The sequence below is a fragment of the Bubalus bubalis genome, chromosome 10 (genome assembly GCF_019923935.1).
Source record: "Bubalus bubalis isolate 160015118507 breed Murrah chromosome 10, NDDB_SH_1, whole genome shotgun sequence".
Taxonomy (NCBI): domain Eukaryota; kingdom Metazoa; phylum Chordata; class Mammalia; order Artiodactyla; family Bovidae; genus Bubalus; species Bubalus bubalis.
The window spans coordinates 31,878,434-31,904,026 of NC_059166.1; the positions used below are offsets into that span (position 1 = coordinate 31,878,434).

General features: G+C 41.2%; 1 protein-coding gene and 1 non-coding gene across 2 annotated transcripts in view; both read left to right on the forward strand.

The window, feature by feature from the left end:
• SLC2A12 (solute carrier family 2 member 12) overlaps nucleotides 1-25,593 on the forward strand; it is a 72,579-nt gene that overhangs the window by 26,373 nt on the left and 20,613 nt on the right. Inside the window, exon 2 of the mRNA XM_006059288.4 lies at nucleotides 4,533-5,873. Within this exon, the coding sequence (XP_006059350.4) occupies nucleotides 4,533-5,873 (1,341 nt within the window). The remainder of the gene's footprint in view (nucleotides 1-4,532; nucleotides 5,874-25,593) is intronic.
• Nucleotides 24,883-24,955, forward strand: TRNAS-GGA. The gene has a single exon. It is a non-coding gene; the product is annotated as a tRNA-Ser (tRNA).

A 25,593-nucleotide genomic window follows, 5' to 3' on the forward strand; every position in this document is an offset into this window, starting at 1 on the left:
GTTTCAGCTTCAGCATCAGTCCTTCCAGTGAATATTCAGGACTGATTTCCTTTAGGATTGACTGGTTTGATCTCCTTAAAGTCCAAGGGACTCTCAAGTATCTTCTCCAACACCAGAGTTCAAAAGCATAACTTCTTTGGTGGGACAGCCAGGGCCCAGGGCATGTCATCCAGCCAGGGCCCAGGGCATGTCAGCCAGCTATGCATCAATAGATAGATAATATTGTGATATATAATTTTTAAAAATTTGCCATTTTGTACAGATAATTTTTTATCAATTCATATAGAGGCAATTTTATTATATCTCTGAAGAATTGTACTGAGCACTAGCTGCTGGATATCAAGAGGGCCATTGAAAAACTGGGATGGTTTCTAGACCCTTTGCACATACCCTAGTCTGTCAGTGTCCTATGAACCCTGAATAAAAGAACTAGGCATATGAAGTTAAGTCCAGAAAGCTGAAGAAAAGGCTACATCTCTGTTCTGTCAGGAGCTTTTTTCCCCAGACCACAAGAAGCTGGGCCTGGGACTTGTACCCTTCTCCACCTGCTTTCCCCCTTAATCCGCCACCTCAACTCTCTCTAAAGTAGAATAATAGAGCATCAAAGAGTATCTGGAAGTATCTCAAAGGGTCTTTCTTTCTGCAGGGAAGCACTATTTCCCATCCAACAAGAGGGAGAAACTAGGGAAGGGGAAGGAGAAGGACAATGTGGCAAAGACATCTGCTGCTGCTCACACAGCTCTGGCATCTCTTCCCCCAGGTCCCTGACTCAGTACCTTCCTGCAGCCCTCTGTCCCTCTAAATCCCCTCTGAGGGGCCTCATGCAACCTGTTCCCCAGGTGCATCACTCTCCAGAATCACTTATTTCTCCAGTCCGAATACTGGAGATGAATCGACGAAGCACACACCCTAATCAACACATCAGACTTAGCTAAAATGAACAATGACAAGAAGAGATACAAAGCAATACAATATTCTTATCCTAAAATGAAAATCTGACCCAAATCTCCTTTTGGTAGAAGAATCTGTTGCTGAGAATTTTAAGATTATGTGGGAAAATAATTTATGTGGAAACTGAGGGCACGAGAGTGCTGTAAACTGATTTTGCACATGAAAATTAAAAGAGACATGATAAATAATAGAGATATCACTAGAATGTTAAGTTTCTTGGGGGGCAAGAACCACATTTGTTTTGTTTCATTATGTTACATATAAAGAGATAACACCTGCTGTGTAGGGATTTTACATATCTGTTTTCCAACTAGCTGGATAAGTTGCTGATGTAGTTTCATTTTAATGGTTTGTGTTCACAATGCTCATGCTGCTGCTGCTGCTGCTGCTAAGTCGCTTCAGTTGTGTCCGACTCTGTGCAACCCCATAGACGGCAGCCCACCAGGCTCCCCCGTTCCTGGGATTCTCCAGGCAAGAATACTGGAGTGGGTTGCCATTTCCTTCTCCAATGCATGAAAGTGAAAAGTGAAAGTGAAGTCACTCAGTCGTGTCCGACTCTTAGCGACCCCATGGACTGCGGCCCACCAGGCTCCTCTGTCCATGGGATTTTCCAGGCAAGAGTGCTGGAGTGGGGTGCCATTGCCGTCTCCGACAATGCTCATATATCAACTTTATTTTATTGTGGATTATTGCATTTTTATTTGCTCCTCCATCTAAATAATTGATGCTTTTAAAATTTTATTTTTGGAGTCTTTAATTTTCCTTATGCCATCAGGATCCCAGAGATGTGAAATACCTTGGATACTTGTAGCGGGGGAAAGTGGTTTCAGATCACCTTTATTTGACCTGCTACTTTCACCAAAGCTAAACAGCATTTTAAAACCATATCTGCTACTCCAGAATGGCACAATCTCAGCCCTAGCTCAGCCTGTGATAACTGTGTGTCCAAGTACACGTTTCTAGTCCATTTCACACATATCTCAGTTCTGCTTCTTCTCCATTGCCTTTGCTGTTGTCTCCTCTTCTGAATGCTGGTGTTCCCTATATCCTCGTCTTTCGTCCTGTCTCTCCTGCTCCTCTGTTCTGTCTCCCAAAGTGATCTCACCCATGGCTTTAAATATCACAAACACATTGCTGAATCCCCAGTACATCTCTCCAGGCTTGACTTGTCTCTTAAGTTCCAAATCTGTATACTCAATCTGCTACCTGATATTTTAATCTGAACATCTTACAGGGAAAACAAACATTTTAGCAAGTCTAACGTGGAACTTCTGATTTCCACTTCTCCTTTCACCCCCACCCATAGCCAGGTCCCCTGGCCTTCTTCCCTAGGTCAGTCTATTGCTTGTATAGTATAATACGTAAGCCCATGTACAGGGTACTATTATAAAATCACCCAACTGACTGCTCAAACCAGGGGGCCATCTTGGGTTCTGATTCACTTCCTTACCCTCCAACACCAATTCATGAGCAAATGTCATCATTTTTACTTTCAAATTAACTCTTGAATTAGTCTGCTTGTCATCAATTCCATTCCCCACACCCAAATGCAAGCAAATGCAAGCTGGCACTGTTTCCTATCAACACCAAGGTTACAAACTACCCTCCCCTGCTACAAGTCTGGCCCCTTGAAGAACTAGTCTCCACACAAAAGCAAGAAGCTCAGAATGGCTTCCCTTTTATTGGTCAGTAGGCATGCACTCTGGAGAAGGCAATGGCACCCCACTCCAGTACTCTTGCCTGGAAAATCCCATGGACAGAGGAGCCTGGTGGGCTGCAGTCCATGGGGACGCTAGGAGTCGGACACGACTGAGTGACTTCACTTTCACTTTTCACTTTCATGCATTGGAGGAGGAAATGGCAACCCACTCCAGTGTTCTTGCCTGGAGAATCCCATGGACAGAGGAGCCTGGTGGGCTGCCGTCTATGGGGTCGCACAGAGTCGGACACGACTGAAGCGACTTAGCAGCAGCAGCAGCAGTAGGCATGCACCCTCTGTTACTGGGAATACAATAAAAATTGTCAGTGTGATCTGCCAGGTCCAGCATGAAGTCTACCTGTCCTCTCTATCTACCTATGCTCACTGACACACACCCCCTCTGCCTCCCTATCCAAGCTCAGGCTGTGCCCCATACATCCTGGCATCTGATAGTTCCTAAAACATGACCTAAGCTTCCCTGTGCTCAGACCTTGGAAGCTACTGCTTCTTCTGCCTGCAATACTCTTCCCTGGCTTTTTGTCTTGTTTGTTTGTTTGTTTCCTTTCTGTTGTGACAAGTTGTTGTTCAGTCACTAAGTCATGTTCAACTCTTTGTTACCCCATGAACTGCAGCACTCTAGGTTTCCCTGTCCTCTGCTATCTCTCCAAGTTTGCTCAAATTCATGTCCATTGAGTCAGTGATGCTATCTAACTATCTCATCTTCTGCCGCCCCCTTCTCCTTTTGCCTTTAATCTTTCCCAGCATCAGGGTCTTTTCCAATGAATTGGCTCTTCGCATCAGGTACCCAAAGTAAATTACAAACATGTAACAAACATTGGTGTACCTACCACTGAAAATTAATGACTTAACATTTTGCCTGTTAAAATGAATTTGAGCAAACTCTAGGAGATAGTGGAGGATAGACAAGCCTAGGGTGATACAGTCCATGGGGTCACAAAGAGTCAGACCTGACTTAGTGACACAACAACAATAACATTTTGCCATTTTCCCTCAGATGTTAACCTCAAAAGAATGGAACAATACAAAGCCCCTTTTGTTCTTCTTCCCCACCTCTTCTTTCTGACCCAGCCCCGACTTTGTGAAGGCACTCACACCTTGGTCTTCCCCATCACCCTCCTGTGTTTCAGCAAAGCCAGGGGTGGCTGAATTTTGGCCAAGGAGGCAGGAGGGCAGGTTTCCTGGACGCTGTGCTTCATTTTCCCCCAGATTCCGTACTGGGCAGACTGAGGCCTTTCCAGAGACCGCTTTCCTCTGTATCCTGCTCTCAAGGGTTTGCCTTAGACAGCAGGACCTGAGGAGCCAGGCTTTCTGAATTTCCAATCCAGCACCAAGGCAGGAAAAAAAACTGTGCTCTTGCTTGTTCAGTCCCCATCATCTGTCATCTGTTTATCTCACATATGGGTCTGTTCAAAATGAAAACCAATATCACATCACACACACATACATACAAACAAAAACTATGTAAATGCCTCCACTCCCTCCTCACCAAAAAGGAAAAAAAGAACTTTTCCTTCTTTATCTAATCATGTTTTGGTTAGTGTATTATTTGACTATAATTATATGTGTTTATGGTTCTCCCTAGTTGCTCAGCTGGTAAAGAATCCGCCTGCAATGTGGAAGACCTGGGTTTGATCCCTGGGTTGGGAAGATCCCCTGGAGAAGGGAAAGGCTACCCACTCCAGTATTCTGGCCTGGACAATTCCATGGACTGTATAGTACACGGGGTTGTAGAGTCGGACATGACTGAGCGACTTTCACATATATGTGTTTATAATCAGTGCTATGGAAAATGTACTTAGACAAGGTTGAGTCTCCATCAGACGCGACTCAGAACTGACCTGTTTCTTCTCTCTGCTCGTAGGTTGTGGCATGTATACCCTCCTGTCGTCTGTCACAGCTGCTGTCAGTGGCTTCCTGGTGGGGTATGAACTTGGGATCATCTCTGGGGCTCTTCTGCAAATAAGAACCTTGTTAGTCCTGACCTGCCATGAGCAGGAAATGGTGGTGAGCTCCCTGCTTATCGGGGCCCTCCTGGCCTCTCTAATCGGAGGAGTCCTGATTGACAGGTACGGGAGAAGGGCCGCCATCATTTTGTCCTCCTGCCTTCTCGGACTTGGAAGCCTGGTCTTGATTATCAGTTTATCTTACACCACTCTTATAGGGGGGCGCATTGCTATTGGAGTTTTTATTTCACTCTCCTCCACCGCCACTTGTGTCTACATCGCAGAAATTGCTCCCCAACACAGAAGAGGCCTTCTCGTGTCACTGAATGAACTGATGATTGTCATTGGCATTCTTTTTGCCTACATTTCAAATTATGCATTTGCCAACATTTCCCATGGCTGGAAATACATGTTCGGCCTTGTTATTCCCTTGGGAGTTTTGCAAGCCATTGCAATGTACTTTCTTCCTCCAAGTCCTCGATTTCTGGTGATGAAGGGACATGAGGAAGCTGCTAGTAAGGTTCTTGGAAAGCTGAGAGCTATCTCGGATACAACGGAGGAACTCACTGTGATAAAGTCTTCCCTGAAAGATGAATATCAGTACAGTTTTTGGGATCTGTTTCGTTCAAAAGACAACATGAGGACCCGAATCATCATAGGTTTAACGCTGGTATTTTTTGTACAGATCACTGGCCAGCCAAACATATTATTCTATGCATCTACTGTTTTGAAGTCCGTTGGCTTCCAAAGCAATGAGGCAGCTAGCCTTGCCTCCACCGGGGTTGGGGTCGTCAAGGTCATCAGCACCATCCCAGCCACCCTTCTCGTAGACCAGGTTGGGAGCAAAACCTTCCTGTGTATCGGTTCCTCTGTGATGGCAGCTTCATTGGTGACCATGGGCATCGTGAATCTCAACATCCACATGAACTTCACCAGTATCTGCAGAAACCATAGTCCTATCAACCAGTCCTTGGATGAGTCTGTGTTTTATGGACCAGGTAACTTGTCAGCCAGCAATGACACTCTTAGAGAATCCTTTAAAGGGATGACTTTCCACAGCAGAAGCTCACTGAGGCCCACAAGAAATGACATAAATGGGAGAGGAGAAACGACCCTGGCATCCTTACCAAATGCTGGACTAAGCCAAACTGAATACCAGATCGTCACAGACTCTGCAGATGTCCCCACGTTTTTGAAATGGCTTTCTTTAGCCAGCTTGCTTGTTTACGTTGCTGCCTTTTCAATTGGTCTAGGACCAAGTAAGTATTTTAGTTTTTATTCCTTCCCTCTCTTGCCTTATGAATGTTACCAATTACTTTTGACCAGTCAGAACATCCTACTGCTATAATACTTCATACATGGAAATACTAGAAGCAAGCCAGGAATAGTATTGGCCACCTCATGTTTCTGGTAATGAGGAAAATACACCTGTCTTATATCTGCTTTGTGTAATGTGCAGGGTTAGTATTCAACCAATGAGGAGCTTCCCGTTATCTGTCACATGAAGATGCTTTACTATTAATTAATTGGGAAGGAATCAGACCTCAAAAGATATGTTGCTCAAGAGAATATATTGTTTTATGAGGTCTAAGTTTACTGGGACATTTTCTTCTGTATAATTCTCTAGTTTCTTTGATGATGGAAGAAAAAAATTGTGTTTAGATTTTTTCAAAGACACAATAATGGATTCATTCCAGTAATAAAGAAGAAGGGAGTTAAGAAGGCATTATTTGGGGAAGGATGATATTTGATCACTAGAATAACCTCCCAAGACTATACTCTGTTAAATGGGTGAATGGGAGTCCATGTATTCCCATTGAAAACAGTGCAAACAGTCTACAGGGAGGTAGCTACAAGACTGTTTTATTTGATATAGTTGGTCTTTTGCAATGACAAAGCTTAATTACTTCTCTTGAGCAAACTTTATCTAGAGTTTGCTAGCATAGGTTGGTTGTTGCAGTTCTTTAATCTTTTAGCTTCTCATCCAAACTCTAAACCTCTCTGTAGAGAAGTTGTGAAAGCTCTTTTTTTTTTTTTTTTGCACCTCTTTGGAAAATGATGGGCTTAAAAATCAAGGGCAGTCTTTCACTACCACCTTTTGCTTCCATCTGCATCTCTCTCTCTCTCCCTTCTCATTCTTCTCCACCCCTCTTTCTTTCTTCCTCCTTTCTTTCCTCATTTACAGAGTTGATATTGAAATGTTTATTTACAATGATCAAGGAGCAGATATACTTGTTCCAAAACAGGAAAGTGCTGGAAGCTCAGGAATAATAAGAAGATGTAGGCTGTGTTGAAGGAGAAGGAATTTCATGAACACATGCAGCTGCCAGACACTGGATAGTGTTTCTGGAAAAGGGCTTGACCTAGTGAGCCACTGTTAGCTCTTCATTGAAATAATGTAGATTGAGTGACTAATTGTTTTAATAGCCAGGAACTATGCTCAATGATAGGGAAACAGTAATGAGCAAGACAGATATTGTCCTGTCTTCAAGGAGGTTTTGGTTGAATGGATTGAGCTATGCTCCCTGTGTCTGCTTCATTCTGTTCAGCAATCAGCAGCTTTGGCCTGCTTAATCTGAGTTCATTAATGTCTGGACTTGCACATGGCCAATGTGACTTTCCTTCAATTCTGTGCTTCCTCATCTTTTAGCTTCTACTCCTACTTCTTTGTGAGATCAGTCTCTAGATATTGATTCATTCAGATTCCAGAGAAGAAATCTGATCTACACTGCTCTTTGCTATGCCGAGTCATAACTGGTTGTTCTGGTATAAGCAGCGATGGCTAGATTGGATTGCATGATCTAAAGCATTGATGTCCTGAAGCTGGCCCTTTCTTTTGCAATATGGGTAGGCAGATTTCCCCATAAAGGACTGTGCTTGGGAAGATAGAGGAAACTCTAGAGTACCATCAACCCCTGATCTCTCTGACAGATTCCTGGACCCTGGTACTGCTTCTTAAGGCTGAAAATGATGAATACCATTAATGAACAGTTTCCTGGAAACAAGTTTCTACCATTATTTCAGGATTCAATTACTTGGGTGTGTACCTGTGAGACGCTTGTTTTAATCAGCTTGGGTCGCCATGGCTTAGAGAACAAACATTAATTTCTCACAGTCTGGAGGCTGGGAAGTTCAAGATCAAGGAGTTAGGAGATTCAGTTCTTGGCAGCTCCCTCTTCCTGTGTTGTAAAGGCAGACTTCTTGCTGTGTTGGAGAGAGACAGAGAGAGAAGTAGCTGTATCTTTTGTATCTCTTATTATAAGGGTACTAATTCCATCATGGAAACTTCACCCTTATGATCTAATTACTTTCCAAAGGTCCCATTTCAAATATCATCACAATGGGGTTTAGGGTTTCAATATATGAATTTTGGGGAGCCATAAAATGCAGCAATAACAATGCTTACATGTCAACTCTGATACATACAGTTAATGAAATAAATGAGTAAGCACCTTTCTAAAATTATTTTCAGAAACTCATTAAAGTCTACCAAAAGAGCAAGATATGAGTGCTAGCTTTTACCAAGGAACAACTTAGCCTTGTATATGGACCTTTCTATATCAATAAGTACAATAATCTTTGCTCACTTGATAAACTTGAGGTGGTGTTTATTGCTCCATTGATTTCCTTTGCTGGCATCTTTTTTTTCCCTCTGTGCTTAGTCGCTCAGTCAAGTCTGACTATTTGCGACCCCATGGACTTTAACCTGTCAGCTTCTTCTGTCCATGGTGATTCTCTAGGCAGGAATACTGGAGTGAGTTGCCATGCCCTCCTCCAGGGGATCTGCCCAACCCAGGGATCTAACTCAGGTCTCCCGCATTGCAAGCAGATTTTTACTGTCTGAGCCACCAGGGAAGCCCTTTTTCACCTATATATTTATCATAAAACTAAAAATATTTCCTTTTTTGCATCAGTTTTCTTGATCCAGTCTTTTGAAATATCACAGATCAACTAAGAATCTAAGAAAAGAATGCCTTTTTTTTGTTTGTTTGTTTTCATTCAGAGAATCTCTCAGATTGGAAGAGATTAATACATGCTACATATTATAATATGAGAAACATTGATTTTAAACTTCCAGAGCCAACCTGTTCATTATAAGAATCTTCCTGAGCACATGCTACACTTCTTTTCTTTAGTTTTTGGATAACTTTGTAAAGTGCAGTAATTCTTCAGTTACACATATATCATTTGATACATTACTGTATTAGAGCAAGAGTTTCCCTTTTAGGCAGTTCAGTCTGATTTTGGCAGAAATTATTGGAGGCTGTTTATTATTTACCTTCTGCTGCTGCTAAATCACTTCAGTCGTGTCCGACTCTGTGCGACCCCATAGTCGGCAGCCCACCAGGCTCCCCTGTCCCTGGGATTCTCCAGGCAAGAACACTGGAGTGGGTTGCCATTTCCTTCTCCAATGCATGAAAGTGAAAAGTGAAAGAGAAGTCGCTCAGTCGTGTCCGACTCTTAGTGACCCCATGGACTGCGGCCTACGAGGCTCCTCCATCCATGGGATTTTCCAGGCAAGAGTGCTGGAGTGGGGTGCCATTGCCTTCTCTGATTTACCTTCTAGAATTCCTCAAATATTATTCTATACTAATTTTAAATATATATATATATAATTTAAACTTTAGAGTCAACTAATATTATGTCAAACACTGCTCAAGGAATTTTTTACATGTTTTGGAGGTTTCCCACAAGCCTGGGAAGAAAAACATTCACCAGATTTTATAAATGAAGACACTGAATCTCAGAGATGTTAAGTGACTTGCTCACATGAAAACATATCTTGTTTATGAAATGGACAAGACAAACAGACAGAACTGTATTGGTCCTGATGGTAACCATTAATTGCTAGTTCAGCCCTCTCCTTGAAGATGTATTCAGCTCAGTTCAGTTCAGTTGCTCAGTCATGTCCGACTCTTTGCAACCCCACGAATCGCAGCACACCAGGCCTCCCTGTCCATCACCAACTCCTGGAGTTCATCCAAACTCATGTCCATCGAGTCGGTGATGCCATCCAGCCATCTCATCTTCTGTTGTCCCCTTCTCCTCCTTCCCCCAATCCCTCCCAGCATCAGGGTCTTTTCCAATGAGTCAACTCTTTGCATGAGGTGGCCAAAGTACTGGAGTTTCAGCCTCAGCATCATTCCTTCCAATGAACACCCAGGACTGGTCTCCTTTACGATGGACTGGTTGGATCTCCTTGCAGTCCAAGGGACTCTCAAGAGTCTTCTCCAACACCATAGTTCAAAAGCATCAATTCTTTGGCGCTCAGCTTTCTTCACAGTCCAATTCTCACATCCATACATGACCACTAGAAAAACCATAGCCTTGACTAGATGGACCTTTGTTGGCAAAGTAATGTCTCTGCTTTTGAATATGCTATCTAGGTTGGTCATAACTTTCCTTCCAAGGAATAAGCATCCTTTAATTTCATGGCTTCAATCACCATCTGCAGTGAATTTGGAGCCCCCAAAAATAAAGTCTGACACTATTTCCACTGTTTCCCCATCTATTTCCCATGAAGTGATGGGACCAGATGCCAGAAGATGTATTAGAAATAGGAATAAATGAAACTTGTGTATTATTGTCCATTGCATGAAGTCATTAAATGAGCCACTGCATTTTATGCAAGATAGAGGTAGTCTCTTTTTCTGAAGCTCTGCTAGGTAAGTGAGCATGTACATTTTTTATAAGATTGAACTATGGGCTAAAAGAGAAGGAAAATAATGATGAAATGCAGAAGGTTTTGACATGCATTTACCTGAATAACTAAAGAATTAAGATATGTTTAGCATGTATATTGGTTGAAATTCAAGCTCAGCTCCAACAAAGACCAAAATAAAAGTAGCTTAAACAAGATAGGTGTTTCTTTCTTTCTCAGTTAACAGCTGGACCTGGGTAGTTCTGGGCATTATGGAGGTTTCCAGCTTAGTCACCAGTAGCCAATAGTGTGCTTAAACCTCATGGTAGCCTGAACTTTGATATTGGTTTCCGGTCTATCATGAGGCCTATTTAGAAATATTAAAATGCATTTAAAAATTTTATCATTCTTTTCTGATAGCTGATGATCCTTTGAGAATAAGTGAAATGCACAAGTACAGTCAATTAAAGGGAGGCTTGCTAGACAAAGGCCTGGTGAGAAGACACTGTGAGAAATTCTATAAGAAAAGGTAGAACCACTATGAGTGATATGAGATAAGGAATTTTCTGCAGGGATTAGACATCACATAATTGTGGGAGCTGTTGAGAAAGCACAGATCTGGAAGGGACAGTTAGAGGAAAGACAAAAGATCACTCATCAGGGCCTCAGAGGAAAGCTGGTGGAGTCTGGGAAGCCTGTGCCCTCTGCATCTGGGTGCTGCCTGAAGTTTCTGCAGGTCAGCAGGGCAGGTGGGAGGAAAAGCTGGACTTGGAACAGGGGCAGCAAAGACCAGAGACCCTGCTAGGACAAGCAGGAATCCCTAAGGAGAAATGGGAACCCACATTTGTCTCTCACCACGTCAATTCTGATAATGCAGGCCACCTGCAGAAAACCAGTGTCCTTTTTCACAGAGCCCTCCCATGTGCCTGGCCTGGTACTTGAAGTTGAAGGAGGAGATCTGGGTGTACTGGCTGCTCCTCCATGCCAACAAGGACAACCAGCATATCACAACAACTTATACATCCTGCACTGATGTCCAGGGCGCCAACCCCCAAGCACAGGGCTCAGTGTCACTTTGGCCTTCCAAGTCTCAGGCAAATTTCTCTTTCGGCCAACCCTCACCCAGAACTACATGGGGAAGGGAATTCTGGGAAATGTAGTTCCGGCTTAGCTAAATTGGCACAGGACAAAATTGTCAGGTGATAAACTCGACTAAGAGAATAAATATGAATCTGGAAAGAAATATTTCAGAGGGTCAAAGGCTCTGTATTCTGTCTTCTGTGTAGACATTTATTTCTTTTAATTAAACATTACTTGTTAAAATATATGACTAGCTTCCATTCCATCTAATTCTAAAAAAGAGGTTAGGTCATTTCATTATTGTCTCTTGGCTTTTGTTTCTTTAGCTATAAAACCAAAGGCACTCTTTTGCTAATGCATGATAAAAGCTTTCATATTTATTTTCTCAGGAATGTTAATTGTCTCCCTTGAGCTGACGATCGTCACGTATCTCGAGTTCCATCACCTCACATGACTTCTTGTTCCTTTTTTCCCAATGAGTGCTGGACTTTTCCATTTTGATGCTTCACTGTCAGCTGAACACAAAGAAGCTGTTGCTGAATTCTTATTCCCTTTATGCCAAGAAGACTTGTCTTTGTTTTCCATGGAATAGTCTCTCTGCCAGTCACTTAGTTCTAATGCTCTGGGACCATTTCCCGATGGAGTCAATGATCAAAAGTTCTTGGATTTTCCCTCAAAATGAACTCCTCTGTTCATATTGTCCTTCCCTTTTCTGCCATCCTCATCTATTCTTTATGGTCTCATCCTGAGATTACTGGGAAGCCCTTCCTGTGGTTCTTTCCCCTTCCAGCCTTTTCTACATACATACATCCACCATACCAGTGTTCCCTAAACAACCATGTTCCTCATGTCACCACAGCTCACAAATCTACCATGACCTCCCACTTTCTTCCATATCAGAAAAGTCAAATCATTTTCAAGATGAAAAGAAGACTAGAAATGCTCCACTCTACATTTTCCTTTTATAAAAAAGAAACAAGAAATTCTGAGAGATTGAGATCACAGAGATTTAGGACTAGATCTCTGGGTATCTGTCTGAAGCCTAATTCCATTCTTTCTCCTATGATATCACACATCCTGGAAGGAAAGGAAGTGTGATTTTCAAGGCCCTCCATGATCCACCCAACTCCATCAGGGTGTCTGCATGACTCCAAGGGAACCATTTACATCATAGTCTATAGATTTTTCTTCCAGGGCTATCATTCATATAGAAATACATTTAGATTCTTGAGGATACAAAGAGTTGTGACATGAGGCAATACTTTGCTCTCTGTGCATTTTTATCTTCCACTGCTCCATACCCAGGTCAGGAGACAGAAAGCACTTGTTGTAACCTCTTTTCCTTCTGCATCTAGTCTACCCAAATCCCTCCTATCTTGAGAGCTCAGTGAAAGTCTTATCTCCTCTATGAATTCACTCCATTTCTTCAAGGTCTTTTTTCATATGAACCACCAGTTATTTCTAGTGTAGAGTAGTTCAGTTCTGGGCTACAAAGAGCCTGAATTTGCAATCAGAAAACTTGAGTTCTAATCTCAGTTCTTCTGCCTACTGGTTATGTCATTTTGAGTCATTTATTTTCTCTGAAGCTGTTTCTAAATCTATGAACTAGGCATAATAATACCTGTCCTACATCACAGAGTATAGGTGAGTATCAAGGGAGCCAGTGCATAGTGTTTTGGATCCTGTAGTGTACGATGTAAATGAAAGTTACCACGTGATAACAACTTAGTCCTTAATGAAACAGTGTATTGCTTTTGAGTGTTTACTGGTTTATTAATCAGAATGTGGTTACTGGATTGTAAGCTCTTGGAGGGAAGACATGACATCTCATATTTTTTCTTTCTATCCCTTGAAGTCATGCTGAGTGCTAAGTTGCTCAGTCTTGTCTGACTCTTTGTGCCAAGAGTAGTCCACCAGCCTCCCTGTCCATGGGATTCTCCAGACAAGAATACTGAACTGGGTTGCCATGCCCTCCTTCCCGGGATTTTCCCAAGCCAGACTCAAACCTACATCTCCTTTGTCTCCTGATTGGCAGGCAGGTTCTTTACCATTAGCACCACTTGTTTGCAAATGATGCCGGGGTATGTTCATGTTTCTAAGGAGGAGACCAAAAGAACTTTAAAACAAAGATGAATATACAGGAAAAGTCTCGGACTGTGTTTCTTTATCTGTGTCAAGCTATATCTAGTTGGTAGGATAAGTACTAACAAAGCTAGGGTCACTAGGTTGCCACAGAAAAGCCTGTATGTCCTGAAACTATCAAGTTTTTGCAGAACAATCCATCACTTTGCAATCACACACCTCAATTTGGGACTCAAACCCACAGTCTTCTAATCTCACTCCTTTGGGTGGGACTCCAATCCAGCTGCACTTCAGTTGGTACTTGAACCCACAATTTCTGGCTTAAGAGGGGCCTTGAACCCACAGTCTCCCAGCTGAAACCACACACCTGGTCACAGGACTTAATGGACCTCAGGTTATTTATGTCTTGCTGCAGAAAAAAATTCAGCAAGAGGCATAGTGACAGGCAAAAAGTAGGTTTATTAATATAGGACACTTGTGAAGGATATAAGAGGGCGGGCAAGAGGAATCTGCTCTGAAAAGTAAATAGGAAAGCAGGTTTATTTAGGGAGAAACATATTCCACAGAGTTCAGGCCATCTCAGAAGGCGAGAGGCCCCAAAATATGGGGGGTCGCACAGAGTCAGACACGACTGAAGTGACTTAGCAGCAGCAGCAGCAGCAGTTTGTATGAGCTGGATAATTTCATAGGCTAATAAGTGGGAGAATTATTCCAACTATTTTGGAGAAGGGGACTGAGATTTCCAGGAACTGAGCCACTGCCCACTCTGACCTTTTATGGTTAGCCTCAGAACTGTCATGGTGTCTGTGGGTGTGTCATTTTGCACATGCTAATATATTATAATGAGCATATAATGAGGCTAAGGTTCACTGAAAGTCAGTCTTCTGCCATTTTGGGCCTAATCTGTTCTAACCAGCCTTTATCATACCCTCAATGGCCTTGTCATTCTTTTAAAGGTTGTGCCCTGCCCCCTTCCCTCCCGTCTCAATTTGGGCATGAGTTCTAAAAATCTTTTTCTGTTGTGGCCTCTAAGAAAAGATGCAGGAGAGTTAGCAGTGCTCAGAAACAAGTAGTTGGAAGCACTTAGGGCATTTGTCAAGTCATAAAGAGTTATTTGGGAATTTCAGACACAAAGTATCTAAAATAGTACCAGATTTTTTTTTTTTTTTGACATCTCTGCTTTTTACTCTCACATGGAGAAGAGTCTTTCAGAGCATTTCTTAGAACAAAAGCAAAGCTAATGAGATGAGAATCTCAGGTTTGAAGGAGGTTTGCATTTAGGAAAGGGAAATAACCCATTATCTCCTGATTTCTTCCACTTGTGATTGCTGTTTCAAGCACTAATTCAGATATTCACACCTGAGGCTAAAAGGCAAGCAGTAGGGGACAGAATGTGGTGGTGGTTTAGTTACTCAGTCTTGTTGAACTCTTGTGACCCCATTGATTGTAGCCTGCCAGGCTCCTCTGTCCTTGGGATTCCCCAGGCAAGAATACTGGAGTGGGTTGCCATTTCTTTCTCCAAGGGATCTTCCCAACCCAAGGATCAAACCCGATGATCCCCTGGAGAAAGAAATGCCAACCCAACCAGTCCATCCTAAAGGACACCAGTCCTGGGTGTTCATTGGAAGGAATGATGCTGAGGCTGAAACTCCAAGTACCTCATGCAAAGAGTCGACTCATTGGAAAAGACCCTGATACTGGGAGGGATTGGGGGCAGGAGGAGAAGGGGACGACAGAGGATGAGATGGCTGGATGGCATCACCGATTCAATGGACATGAGTTTGGGTGAACTCTGGGAGTTGGTGATGGGTAGGGAGGCCTGCAATTCATGGGGTCGCAAAGAGTCGGACACGACTGAGAGACTGAACTGAACTGAACTGAACTTTACTGCTGAGCCACCAGAGAAGCTCGAATACATTCCCTTTAAGGAAAACAAGCAGTTAATTCACACTGATGGCTTGAGACTATCAATACTGCTAGAGTTTTTAGAAGAGATCTGAATAATTCTCCTTTTTTTCTTGCTGAGTTAGTCATTTATGTCCATGTTCATATTGTATTTAATTTTTTCTTTTCCAAAGAAACTATGCCATAAGAATTCCAATTCAATAACCAAAATTGTATTCTAGAGTATTGGCACAAATGATTTGAAATTTAAAGAATATTTTTATTAAGAGCAAATTTTCATGCCAGATCATGAATGCATCGTAAAACTTATTAACCTGATGCGATTATTGCTCAGGTATTTCATTTAAAGAGTTTATTACTTGTAATAGAAGCAAATCCTTTGTGTCAACAGGGGCATAAAGGGAAAAGTACTTGCTGTTCCAAAGAAAACTCAAAAGCAAGATTAAATCATCTTTATTAAATCTTTTAAAATATGGGTTGGCTTAGAACAACATTCCTTCATTGTATTAGATCACAACATAGTTTCTCTTGTCAGAAAGTATTTCTATTTTTAGGCTAAAGTGTATGCCCTACATTATTTCACTTTCTGGTCCTCTGTTTGCCTGAGTCTAGAATAATTGGGGTACCCTGGAATCTAGCATTCAGAAGGGGGCTTAAATTTGCAACCAAGTAATCTTACATATTTTCTTTTGTACATTTAAAATATTATTCTATGGAGGAATCCATAGGTTTCATGAGCCTGCTGAAGGGGTTCATAGAGGTTAAGAACTTCTGCCCTCCTGTAACTCATACTAAAACTCTTCCATCAAATAAAATCACAATATATACCCCACTGCTTTTATTACTTTTATGAAACATTCTGTTTTCCACAACTCATCTCTCCCTTTAAAATATGTTCAAAATCTTTCCTTGACTCTCCACTCTTTCTGGGGTGATTCTGATCATTTTAGCTCCTTCTAATAATGAACACTTTTCTATTGTAGTTCAAGCTTCAGGGTAGAACCAAAGATCCTGGACATTGTGAGGATATAGAGCCACATAGAGATTTGTCTTCTTCTTAGGCTTCAAAAGTAAAGCAGAAATGAGTCCAAACCCAAAGCATAAAGTTATTATCTCATGAGTTCATTTGAGGTAATACTTGTGTAGCCTCCTTCCTTAAAATAGCCTCTGTAACTCAGAAAAATGTGCGTGACTGTTCTTTTCAAAACAATTATTAGGGCCTTTTTTAAAAATCCAAAAACTCCTATGTCCATTAATTAATTAATTAACCTCTTCTTCTTATCTCATGACTAATATCTTTTCATTAGAGCAGATTGAAGGAATTTGTCCATGGTCACATATTAAGCTCCATAATGAGGCTATGACTGTTATCCTTTATCTGCCTTTGTATTCTCAAGTTTAAGCAGAGCTTTACCCTGAAGATTGAATGACAGATGACACCAAATCACCTCCATCTCTTCTTCCAAATAGGCAGGAGCTCCAGCAAGAAAGCATCTTGGAGTGACCCGGAAGAGAGGAGAGGGGCAGAAGGTGGTGGGGATTCATCTGGTCACTCACTTGTCCAGCACATGTGAATGGCTCAGTCATGACCCATTGGGCATGGGGCCCATTGATGGTGACTCAGGGATGGATGAGTGAAAGCCACACCTCCCCTGCATGGAGCTAGTGGTGGGGACAGGCAATAAAACAGAAAATAAATAGATGTATAATACAGCTTCGAGAAGAGAGAAGTGTCAACATTTAAGTGGAAGTAAGAGTGATGAAGAAAAATAAAAAAGGATCAGGGATAAGATCAATGGCCTTAAGGGGGTCACGCAAGGTTTAGGAGGAGAGAAAGAAAGCCTGCAGAGGTTGTAAACAAAGTGCATGAATTCAGACAAGACATTGGCATCAAGCTTCCTGATACTGAATTGCAGTTCCATGGTGTAGGACTCCAGACAAGTCAATCCATCTCCCCAGGCTTCAGCTTCCTGACCTACCTCACAGTTTAACTGTGGGGTTGAACAAAGCTATTTGCATGTAGTATACCTAGTGCATTGCCTGGTGGGTGGCATGGACTCAATACACTTAGTTATTAGTGCTATTAAACGTCTGGGTACAGTCTAGACATGAGATGGATGGTTCCAGTAATGCCAAGCGCTGACCTCAGCTGGCATTCTGCTTAAGCCATTTCAGGAGACATAGCAAATGTTCCATAGCCTCATATTGAATTATGATGCCATGGTCTTTCTCACCTCCCTTCCAATCATCATTCCAATTAGGTCAAGACTAAAGAAAATACATGTATTGCTTGAAGTATGGTTCAGTTCTGCATTACCTACAGTCAAGAGAGCCTTCTAGTATATCAGACAGATGTTACAGAAAATTCTGAGGCTTTGGTGAAAGGTGTGTTTTAGGCTGAGAAATAACCAATTCTCTATTATTCTGAGTTGGCACAACTAACTTAGACTCTGTCTTGGGTGTGCACAGTCTGTCTTGTTCATTGTTGTTTCCTTGAACCTAACCTCGAGCTTGGTCCACAGTAAAGGCTCAAGAAATATTTGTTAGATGAGTCCAAAAAAGTTTCTGGAACTCTTTCAGCTTCTGTGATGTAGGGGTGCTGTCTCTCTAGTCAGGCGTTGACATATCCTGATCTCCTCTAGTATGAATTTGTATCAATATAGAGGGCATCAGAAATAAAAGTGGTTTGTGTGGAACCTCATACACATTTGACCAAAAGTTATGTCTGAGTAAAGCTACTCAATTGAGGATGTGGAGCCATCTCTAATTCATTTGGTGACTTAAGAAGTTTCATGTCTTAAAGTTATAAAAATTAAGGCCATAAAAAATGTATGGTATTAGAAAATATTTATTTCTATTATATTCTCCAAATATAAGATTCAACCCTTCTGAAGTGGAAAAAAAGACTGAGATTAGCCACATTATGGGATAATAATTCCTACCTTGGTTTAGTAATTGAATGCTTTAAAACTTGACACTTTCCAAAAAAGTGTTGAGATAATTTCTTCCTGGTTTTCCTAGCAGAAATATACAAAAGTCTAAATCTGGTATTTGGGGGTTGTTTTTACTTACTTAATTAGTGTTAGAGCTTATAGAAATATTTCAATGGATTATCTGAAGCTTAAGAATCATGTAAAATTTCTCAGATGTAAGTGGGAAGTCTAAAGTTAATAATGGTAATAAAAGATCTTTTTAAAAAATTCATACCATAGGTACAAATAATCAGCTCTCAAGAACGATAAACTGGCTGATATTTGAGCCCACTAGCAAGCTTACAAATTAGCCTGTCTCCGTTTCATGGATTTTGGCAAAAAACACTAGACTCTTTGGTCAGAGACAAAAGACAGTTTATTACTCTTAGCAATAGCAACAGCCAGAGTTAACCACATTTGCATGGTTCCCCAAGCCCTAATGCCCTGACATCATGAACCAGGCCAGATGACACCTACTCATAGAATGGGTTATTTTAGAGGAGAGGAATCCCAACCTTGGGGAACCCAAGTCTTTTATAATAGACAGTAAACTGACCTGATTTTTCCCTTGGAGGGAGACATTAATGTAAGCAATAGTAAGCAAACTTTTGCCCAGAGGAGACACTCCATCTTCCAAGGATGCTTGTTATATGAACATCCTTAGAAAGACAGTCTGGAACAAAGTCAGTGCTTTTCTCAGGAAACATACTGAAATGCAAGACCCATGAAAAATTGCTTTTCAACTCAAATATTCTAAAATATATTAAACAATGTTCTGTTTAAAACAAAACATTGAAACTTTTTAAGGCATAAAGATTGTAGAGCCTAGCTTTGTTTGTTTGGTTTTGTGGCATTTAAGCAGCCTTTTGGAGGATAGGTATCAGTAGTAAGCATATGACTCGTCTGCCATAACATTTAATCTAAAATTTATTACTAAATAATGAGCTCCTCTAAAAGAAATTGTTCATGTGATGTTTGCATAGTTAAAGATGATGACAATTCCAGGGATGTGGAACAGCAGGTTCTAATTTGGAAGTTTACTTAGCTGCTTGACTCCAAGATATACAGGGTTTAGAACAAAGGCTTGCAGACCAGAATTTCATCAAATGTTTCCAAAGAGATTTTGATATTCTTCATATTTCCTTCTAGGCTCCAGGCCTCTACTCAAAACCATTACAGTCAAAGACTTTTTTAGTGCTCAACCTTTTCTTTTCCCTACCATTCTTATGGAATAATACATACTTTTAGAGAAAAGGCATATTGATTAAATTATTATTCTTTAAACAGAAGAATTTTAGTATCAAATGTAGCCATTATACAATCATATTCACCCAATGGGTTTGTGTTAAGTGTGTCTACCTTTAAGATCTTCCAAATATGTTTTTTCTTTCAAGTTTTATGTTTCAGTTATCACCAAAATTCGTACCAATACTGTTCCTCCTCCCCCCCTACCCCACCCAGTTAATTAAGTTGAAAGATATTTAGCTTGATTAAAGTGGTGATTTATTTGGTTCTCTGGTGTTAGTCATTACAGTAATCCAAAGTAAACCAACAATAGTATCTGAATGGTTTTATACTAAATTTGCATCCAAGCAAAAGAGGAAAAACTTAAAGAAAAGAAATATGTGCCCTTTGCTAATTAAATTTCACTTTCCTCTTTGGAGTTAAATGATGCACAGTGGTTCCCAAAAGAATCAAAGAGTCTGAAACTGTATTTTTGTAGCACAAACATAGCTAAACACAGAGAAATCTCACCATTTATTACATAGCCATCAACAACTGTTCACATAATATAATACATTGGTGTTTAACTTTCCTCTCTGACCTGCACTTTGATCATTGCCTCATGCCCTTAAAAATTATGAATATCAGACAGTGAAAACATTAAAGAAATAGAGTAAAGATTTTAACACTATCTTAATAAGCACAGTATGCACTTGTTACTTTATTGTTCTTCAGAACATGTTAAGCATTTTTCCAAAGAACACTTGCAACATTAAAAACTATAATACTTTTTATTATATTTTTTATTATGAATACTGAAGTGTCATTCATAAGAAAAGTACAACATAAAATGTTACGTGTGAAGCACGCCATTCACATCATACTGTAAACCAGAGTGGACTACTTTTTTGTAACTCCTTCCGTTTTACTTGGTTTTCATTTTGAATTCTAGTTCAGTGATCTGCAAATTGGGATAAGCTTACTCTTGGGGGCTACTTTCTGGAATCTTCCTTCAATGATTCATTAAAGGAAATCAATTTCTTGATCTTCAGGAAAAATCTGTTTCCTAGTTTCTTCTTCCTTATCTTCCCACTAAAAACTCTTCTTCCACTTAAAAGAAAGCACATCTATTACCTTCCAGAAATCTTATTATGACTATATGTCCCCAATTATAAAAACCTGAGGAACACTAATCAAAAAGGCAGTTGGAGATATTGGTGTAGATGTGGACTAGAAAAATGACTCTAATGACTATATAATAATACTTCTTAAGCTTAGATATTTCTAATAATTTTCTTTCAACAAACCTATAGGCTGAGCTAATCAAGTTATCAACTGATTTATCATTACAACAAATTTTTTTTTGTTAACTTAAAGAAGGTAGTGACACTGCTATTATAAAAAATGTTCAACTCCCCATCAATTTATATTATTCTTGAGAATATTTCATCTATTTAAAAATGTAAACTTTATGTTAATGCCATATTGCTATATTTTTAAATGGATGAAGATGAATATCAAATAGAGATGGTATTTAAATTCCACTGGAACTATTTGAGTGATATAAATATTCTCTATTATAAACATAGATTTTAAATGCCATCAAAAATAAATAAATAAACTATCATTGAAATTGCATATTTTGCTGTCATTTAAATTTATGGTAAAAAAAAAAAGTGAGATGTCGACTTATAAATGAAAGAAAGTACTTAGCTTTTCTAATTATTTTAAAGGCTACGCAAGCATTAAAGCTTGGAGACCCTGCCACAGTTCTTATTCCCAATTGGTACCTGCTCACAATAGGGTTCCATCTTTAACTCTGGAATTTTTTTAAGGATTTAAAATTTAATCCAATTAATCCACATAATCCAATTTCTCCTAAAATATTTTAGAAAATCATTTCTGATGGATTCTGACTAGAAATCATTAAAATAGAAAGATTGGGGAACATTGAGGCTTTATTTCATTGCTTTTCTTGGTTTGTTAAGATTCTTGAATAAAGTATCTATTTTAAAAGCGGCCAGGAGTGAGCAAAATTCAGAGAGACTGAGAGAAGGGAAAATACAAAAAATAAAGTAAAGCTACAATATCATTGCTGATGTTGTGGATGGTGGTTTGCTGTGCTGTGCTTAGTCGCTCAGTCATGTCTGACACTTTGCGACCCTATGGACTGTAGCCAGCCAGGCTTCTCTGTCCGTGGAGATTCTCCAGGCAAGAATATTAGAGTGGGTTGTCATGTCCTCCAGGGGATCTTCCCAACCCAGGGATCGAACCCAGGTCTCCTGCATTACAAGTGGATTCTTTACCATCTGAACCAACAGGGAAGCCCAAGAATACTGGAGTGGGTAGCCTATCTCTTCACTAGTGGAACTTCCTGACCCAGGAATTGAACCAGGGTCTCCTGCATTGCAGGAGAATCCTTTACCAGCTGAGATACCTGGAAAGCCTGATGGTGGCTTATGGAGGAGTATATTTTTAAAGGACAAGATTTTCCCACTCAAGGAACTTATAAGACCATAATTTAAACATCTAGTTGGAAGGAAATGGGCATACTCCCTTTCAAATTCACATTATAAGTACCTCTTTACAGTGAAAGGAGAGCTGGGTCTGCTGCACATTGCCTGCAAAGTCAGTAAAAGCCATAGGATTTGGCTTCACTCCTACAAAGTATAGGACACTGGCTCCATCAGGTTGTTGGGAACTCTACAGCTTAACTGTAGAACTTCCTCCAAGTTGCTAGGAGTTCCCTAACAGTTTCAAGGTAAGGTAAAAGTTTCAAGCCTTCCATGAGTCTTTCAGACCTGAGGCTGCCATGCCACGTGGTTCAGGAAATGCTCAAGCCAAATGGAAAGCATGCCTGAAATGTTGCAGGGTTTACATCTGAAAGCACAGGGAGAGAAAGGACAGCCTCAGTGGAAAAAAATGTTCAGCAGTGGCAGAAATATAGGAGGAGAGGGAGATAAGCATGGCTGCTGACATGGCAGAGCTCAGCCGTTTCCATGATAGGCCCTATTTATCCAAGTATGTGTCCTCTGCTGCACACAGAGCCACTTCAATGAGTTTGTCCCTCATGGTCGTTTTATGGCACTCTGTGCAGCCATAAACACCACAGATTTCATCTGGATCAGGCCTGTTCTGACAGGCAACCTTGGTGATTGAATACCATGTGAAATATGAGTCTCAATATTTGTGGACAATCATCTCCCAGCAAGTCCAAAATTTTCTCAATCCTTGTAACCTGGAAAAGAGTTTAAAGACTCACGCAGACATTTATAGAGGCACATATTTCAGAGGTGGTCCTGGAAGAGTAGGGTAAAAGGTGAAATAATAGATGTCAAGGAGAATTGTTGCAGGGCCTGCTCACCTGCAGTGAATGGCTGCACTCACTGTGGAAGAATTATTATATCTCTGACTACTCCAGAGAGAGCCACCACTTTACTGCAGCATGTGGCAATAACTTGATTTTTGGTGGTGAGAAATTAGGCTCTCTCATTGGAAAAACATTTGGGATTAAAAAAAAAACAAACTTCCATCTATTATTAAATATCAATATATTAAATTCCTGTGATAGTTTATACCTCTTTGCTTTTTAACTTATGACTTGAAACAGCTTCTCCATTCCCTTTGCTGTGGGTACTCACAGCCCTTTTCCAGAGAATGTGGAGACATAAAATTCTGGCACCATCTTTCACCTAAGACTGCCATGGAGGGACTTTACCCTTCAGAAAGTTCTATCTTTCTGCAAATAGCACTTTCACATTTTTATTTCACTCTCTATGGATCTGAAAACCTGTACTTTTTATGATTCTGAAATCTGTTAAAGCTATTTTAACATTGTCGTTGTTGTTCAGTCGCTAAGTTGTGTCCAAGCCTTTGAGACCCCATGGACTGTAACACACCAGGCTTCCCTTTCCTTCACTATCTCCTGGAGTTTGCTCAAACTCATGTCCATTGAGTTGGTGATGCCATCCAACTATCTCATCCTCTGTCATCCCCATTTCTTCCTGCCTTCAATGTTTCCCAGCATCAGGGTCTTTTCCAATGAGTGGGCTCTTTGCAACAGGGCGAAAGTTTTAGAGTTTCAGCTTCAGCATCAGTCCTTCCAATGAATATTCAGGGTTGATTTCCTTTAGGATTAACTGGTTTGATCTCCTTGCAGTCCAAGGGATTCTCAAGAGTCTTCTCCAATACCACAGTTCGAAAGCAGGACTCCTACCTGAATCAAATACCCATGGCAGGAAGGAGCCCAGGGGGACTGGTCTTTGGCATAGATGATTTGTCTTCAACAAAGCGAACTTACTTACTTTTATCTTGTATTTGCTCAAGGACAGCCTTGTTACAAAGGCTTCACCAAAATTACGCAGCTGTCACTCTTCTCAGAGCCAGATCCTCAGTCTGCAAAGCTCAGGGCAAGGTTACCTGATCTTTGCACTGGTCTCCAAGGATATAATCTGCAGGAATCTGGTGAAGGACTTTGGGGCAGAGTGGAGGGGAGGGCTCTGGAGTGTTATTTTGGAATTCCTTATTAATTAGAACAACAGTAATCATGTTCCTTTGCTTGCAATTCTTTTCCATACCCTCAAGGTAACTGTATGTAGATTCACTTGGAGCAAATAATCAAGGGGAAAAAAATGTGTTTGCAGCCCTCTTCTGTAATTTAAATATTTTTCTTTGAAACAGCAAATTTACTTTGAGCAGATGTTCTCTCTACAGAGCGTGATCCTGCTACGAGAGGTAAATTTTCCGTCAGAGACCCAGGTGACAGCCCCATGATTCTGGCACAGGCAGCCCGAGTGGTTGCTGGTCAAGGGGGGCCCTCCTCAGCCTCTTGTTTCTTCCTCCTCTGGGGTAGGAGGATGCAGCTGGTCTGGGTATAAACACTGGGTTTGCAACACAAGGTGACTTAGCCAGCACAGAGCCAGGGCTGGGGCAACTCCTAAGCCCTTCTTTCTTCAGCATCAGAAGTGCTTATACTCCTTATCTACATGTTCATTAACAAATATTTATTGAGCCACTCCCAAGAGCGCACTGAGATGAAAAAGTGTGAGATCCAGAGACGGTCGGGCTCCATGCCACCTCCGAGCTCTGTTAGTGTTTAGTCGCTCAGTCATGTCCAACTTATTGTGACCCCATGGACTGCAGCCCACCAGGCTCCTCTGCCTGTGGAATTCTCCAGGCAATAACACTGGAGTGGGTTGCATGCCCTCCTCCAGGGGATCTTTCCGATCCAGGGATCGAACCTACGTCTCCTATGTCTCCTGCATTGACAGGCGAATTCTTTACCACTAGCGCCACCTGGGAAGCCAGTGTTGGGACCTTGGCAAATTATGAACTTTCAACCTCAGTTTCCTCTACTTTTCGGCTTTCCTGGTGGCTCAGAGGTTAAAGCATCTGCCTGGAATGCAGGAGACCTGGGTTCGATCCCTGGGTTAGGAAGATTGCCTGGAGAAGGAAATGGCAACCCACTCCAGTACTCTTGCCTAGAGAATCCCATGGAGGGAGGAGCCTGGTAGGCTACAGTCCATGGGGTCCCAAAGAGTCAGACACGACTAAGCGACTTCACTTTCACTTTCCTCTACTTTAAAAGAGGGGAAGAGTAATGTTAGTCTCTAATAGGGAGGGATTCAGCAAGGATACAATGACAACAAGGTTTGTAAAGGGCTGAGTCCATTGAAAGAACTTGTAGCTATTAGGCAAACTGGATTTGATAGGCTGTGAGCAGAAGTCAAGTAATCCCATCAGGCAGGTCCTATAGTGGTCTGTGTCACTCTCAGATCACAAAAAGTCCTCGGATCAGTTCTTGTGCCAAGAAGAGTCTCCTTTCAGAAAGTCAAATATTTGATATAAAATCAAATCCTAGAGCTCTGTTTAATTGAGAGCTTCTCTCCACCCAGCTTGCCACAGGCTGGAAAGGGAGTGGAGCCAGTCTCCTCTTCCACTCTCCTGGCTCTGTCTCCTACTCACTCGGTAGCTGTGATGGTGGACTTCTCCAAGGTTAGGGGCAGAGGAGATTACAGGATAGGGCCCAGAGGAGAGTGGGTAGAGCCAGCGTCTGCACTGAGGCTCTGTGCTTGG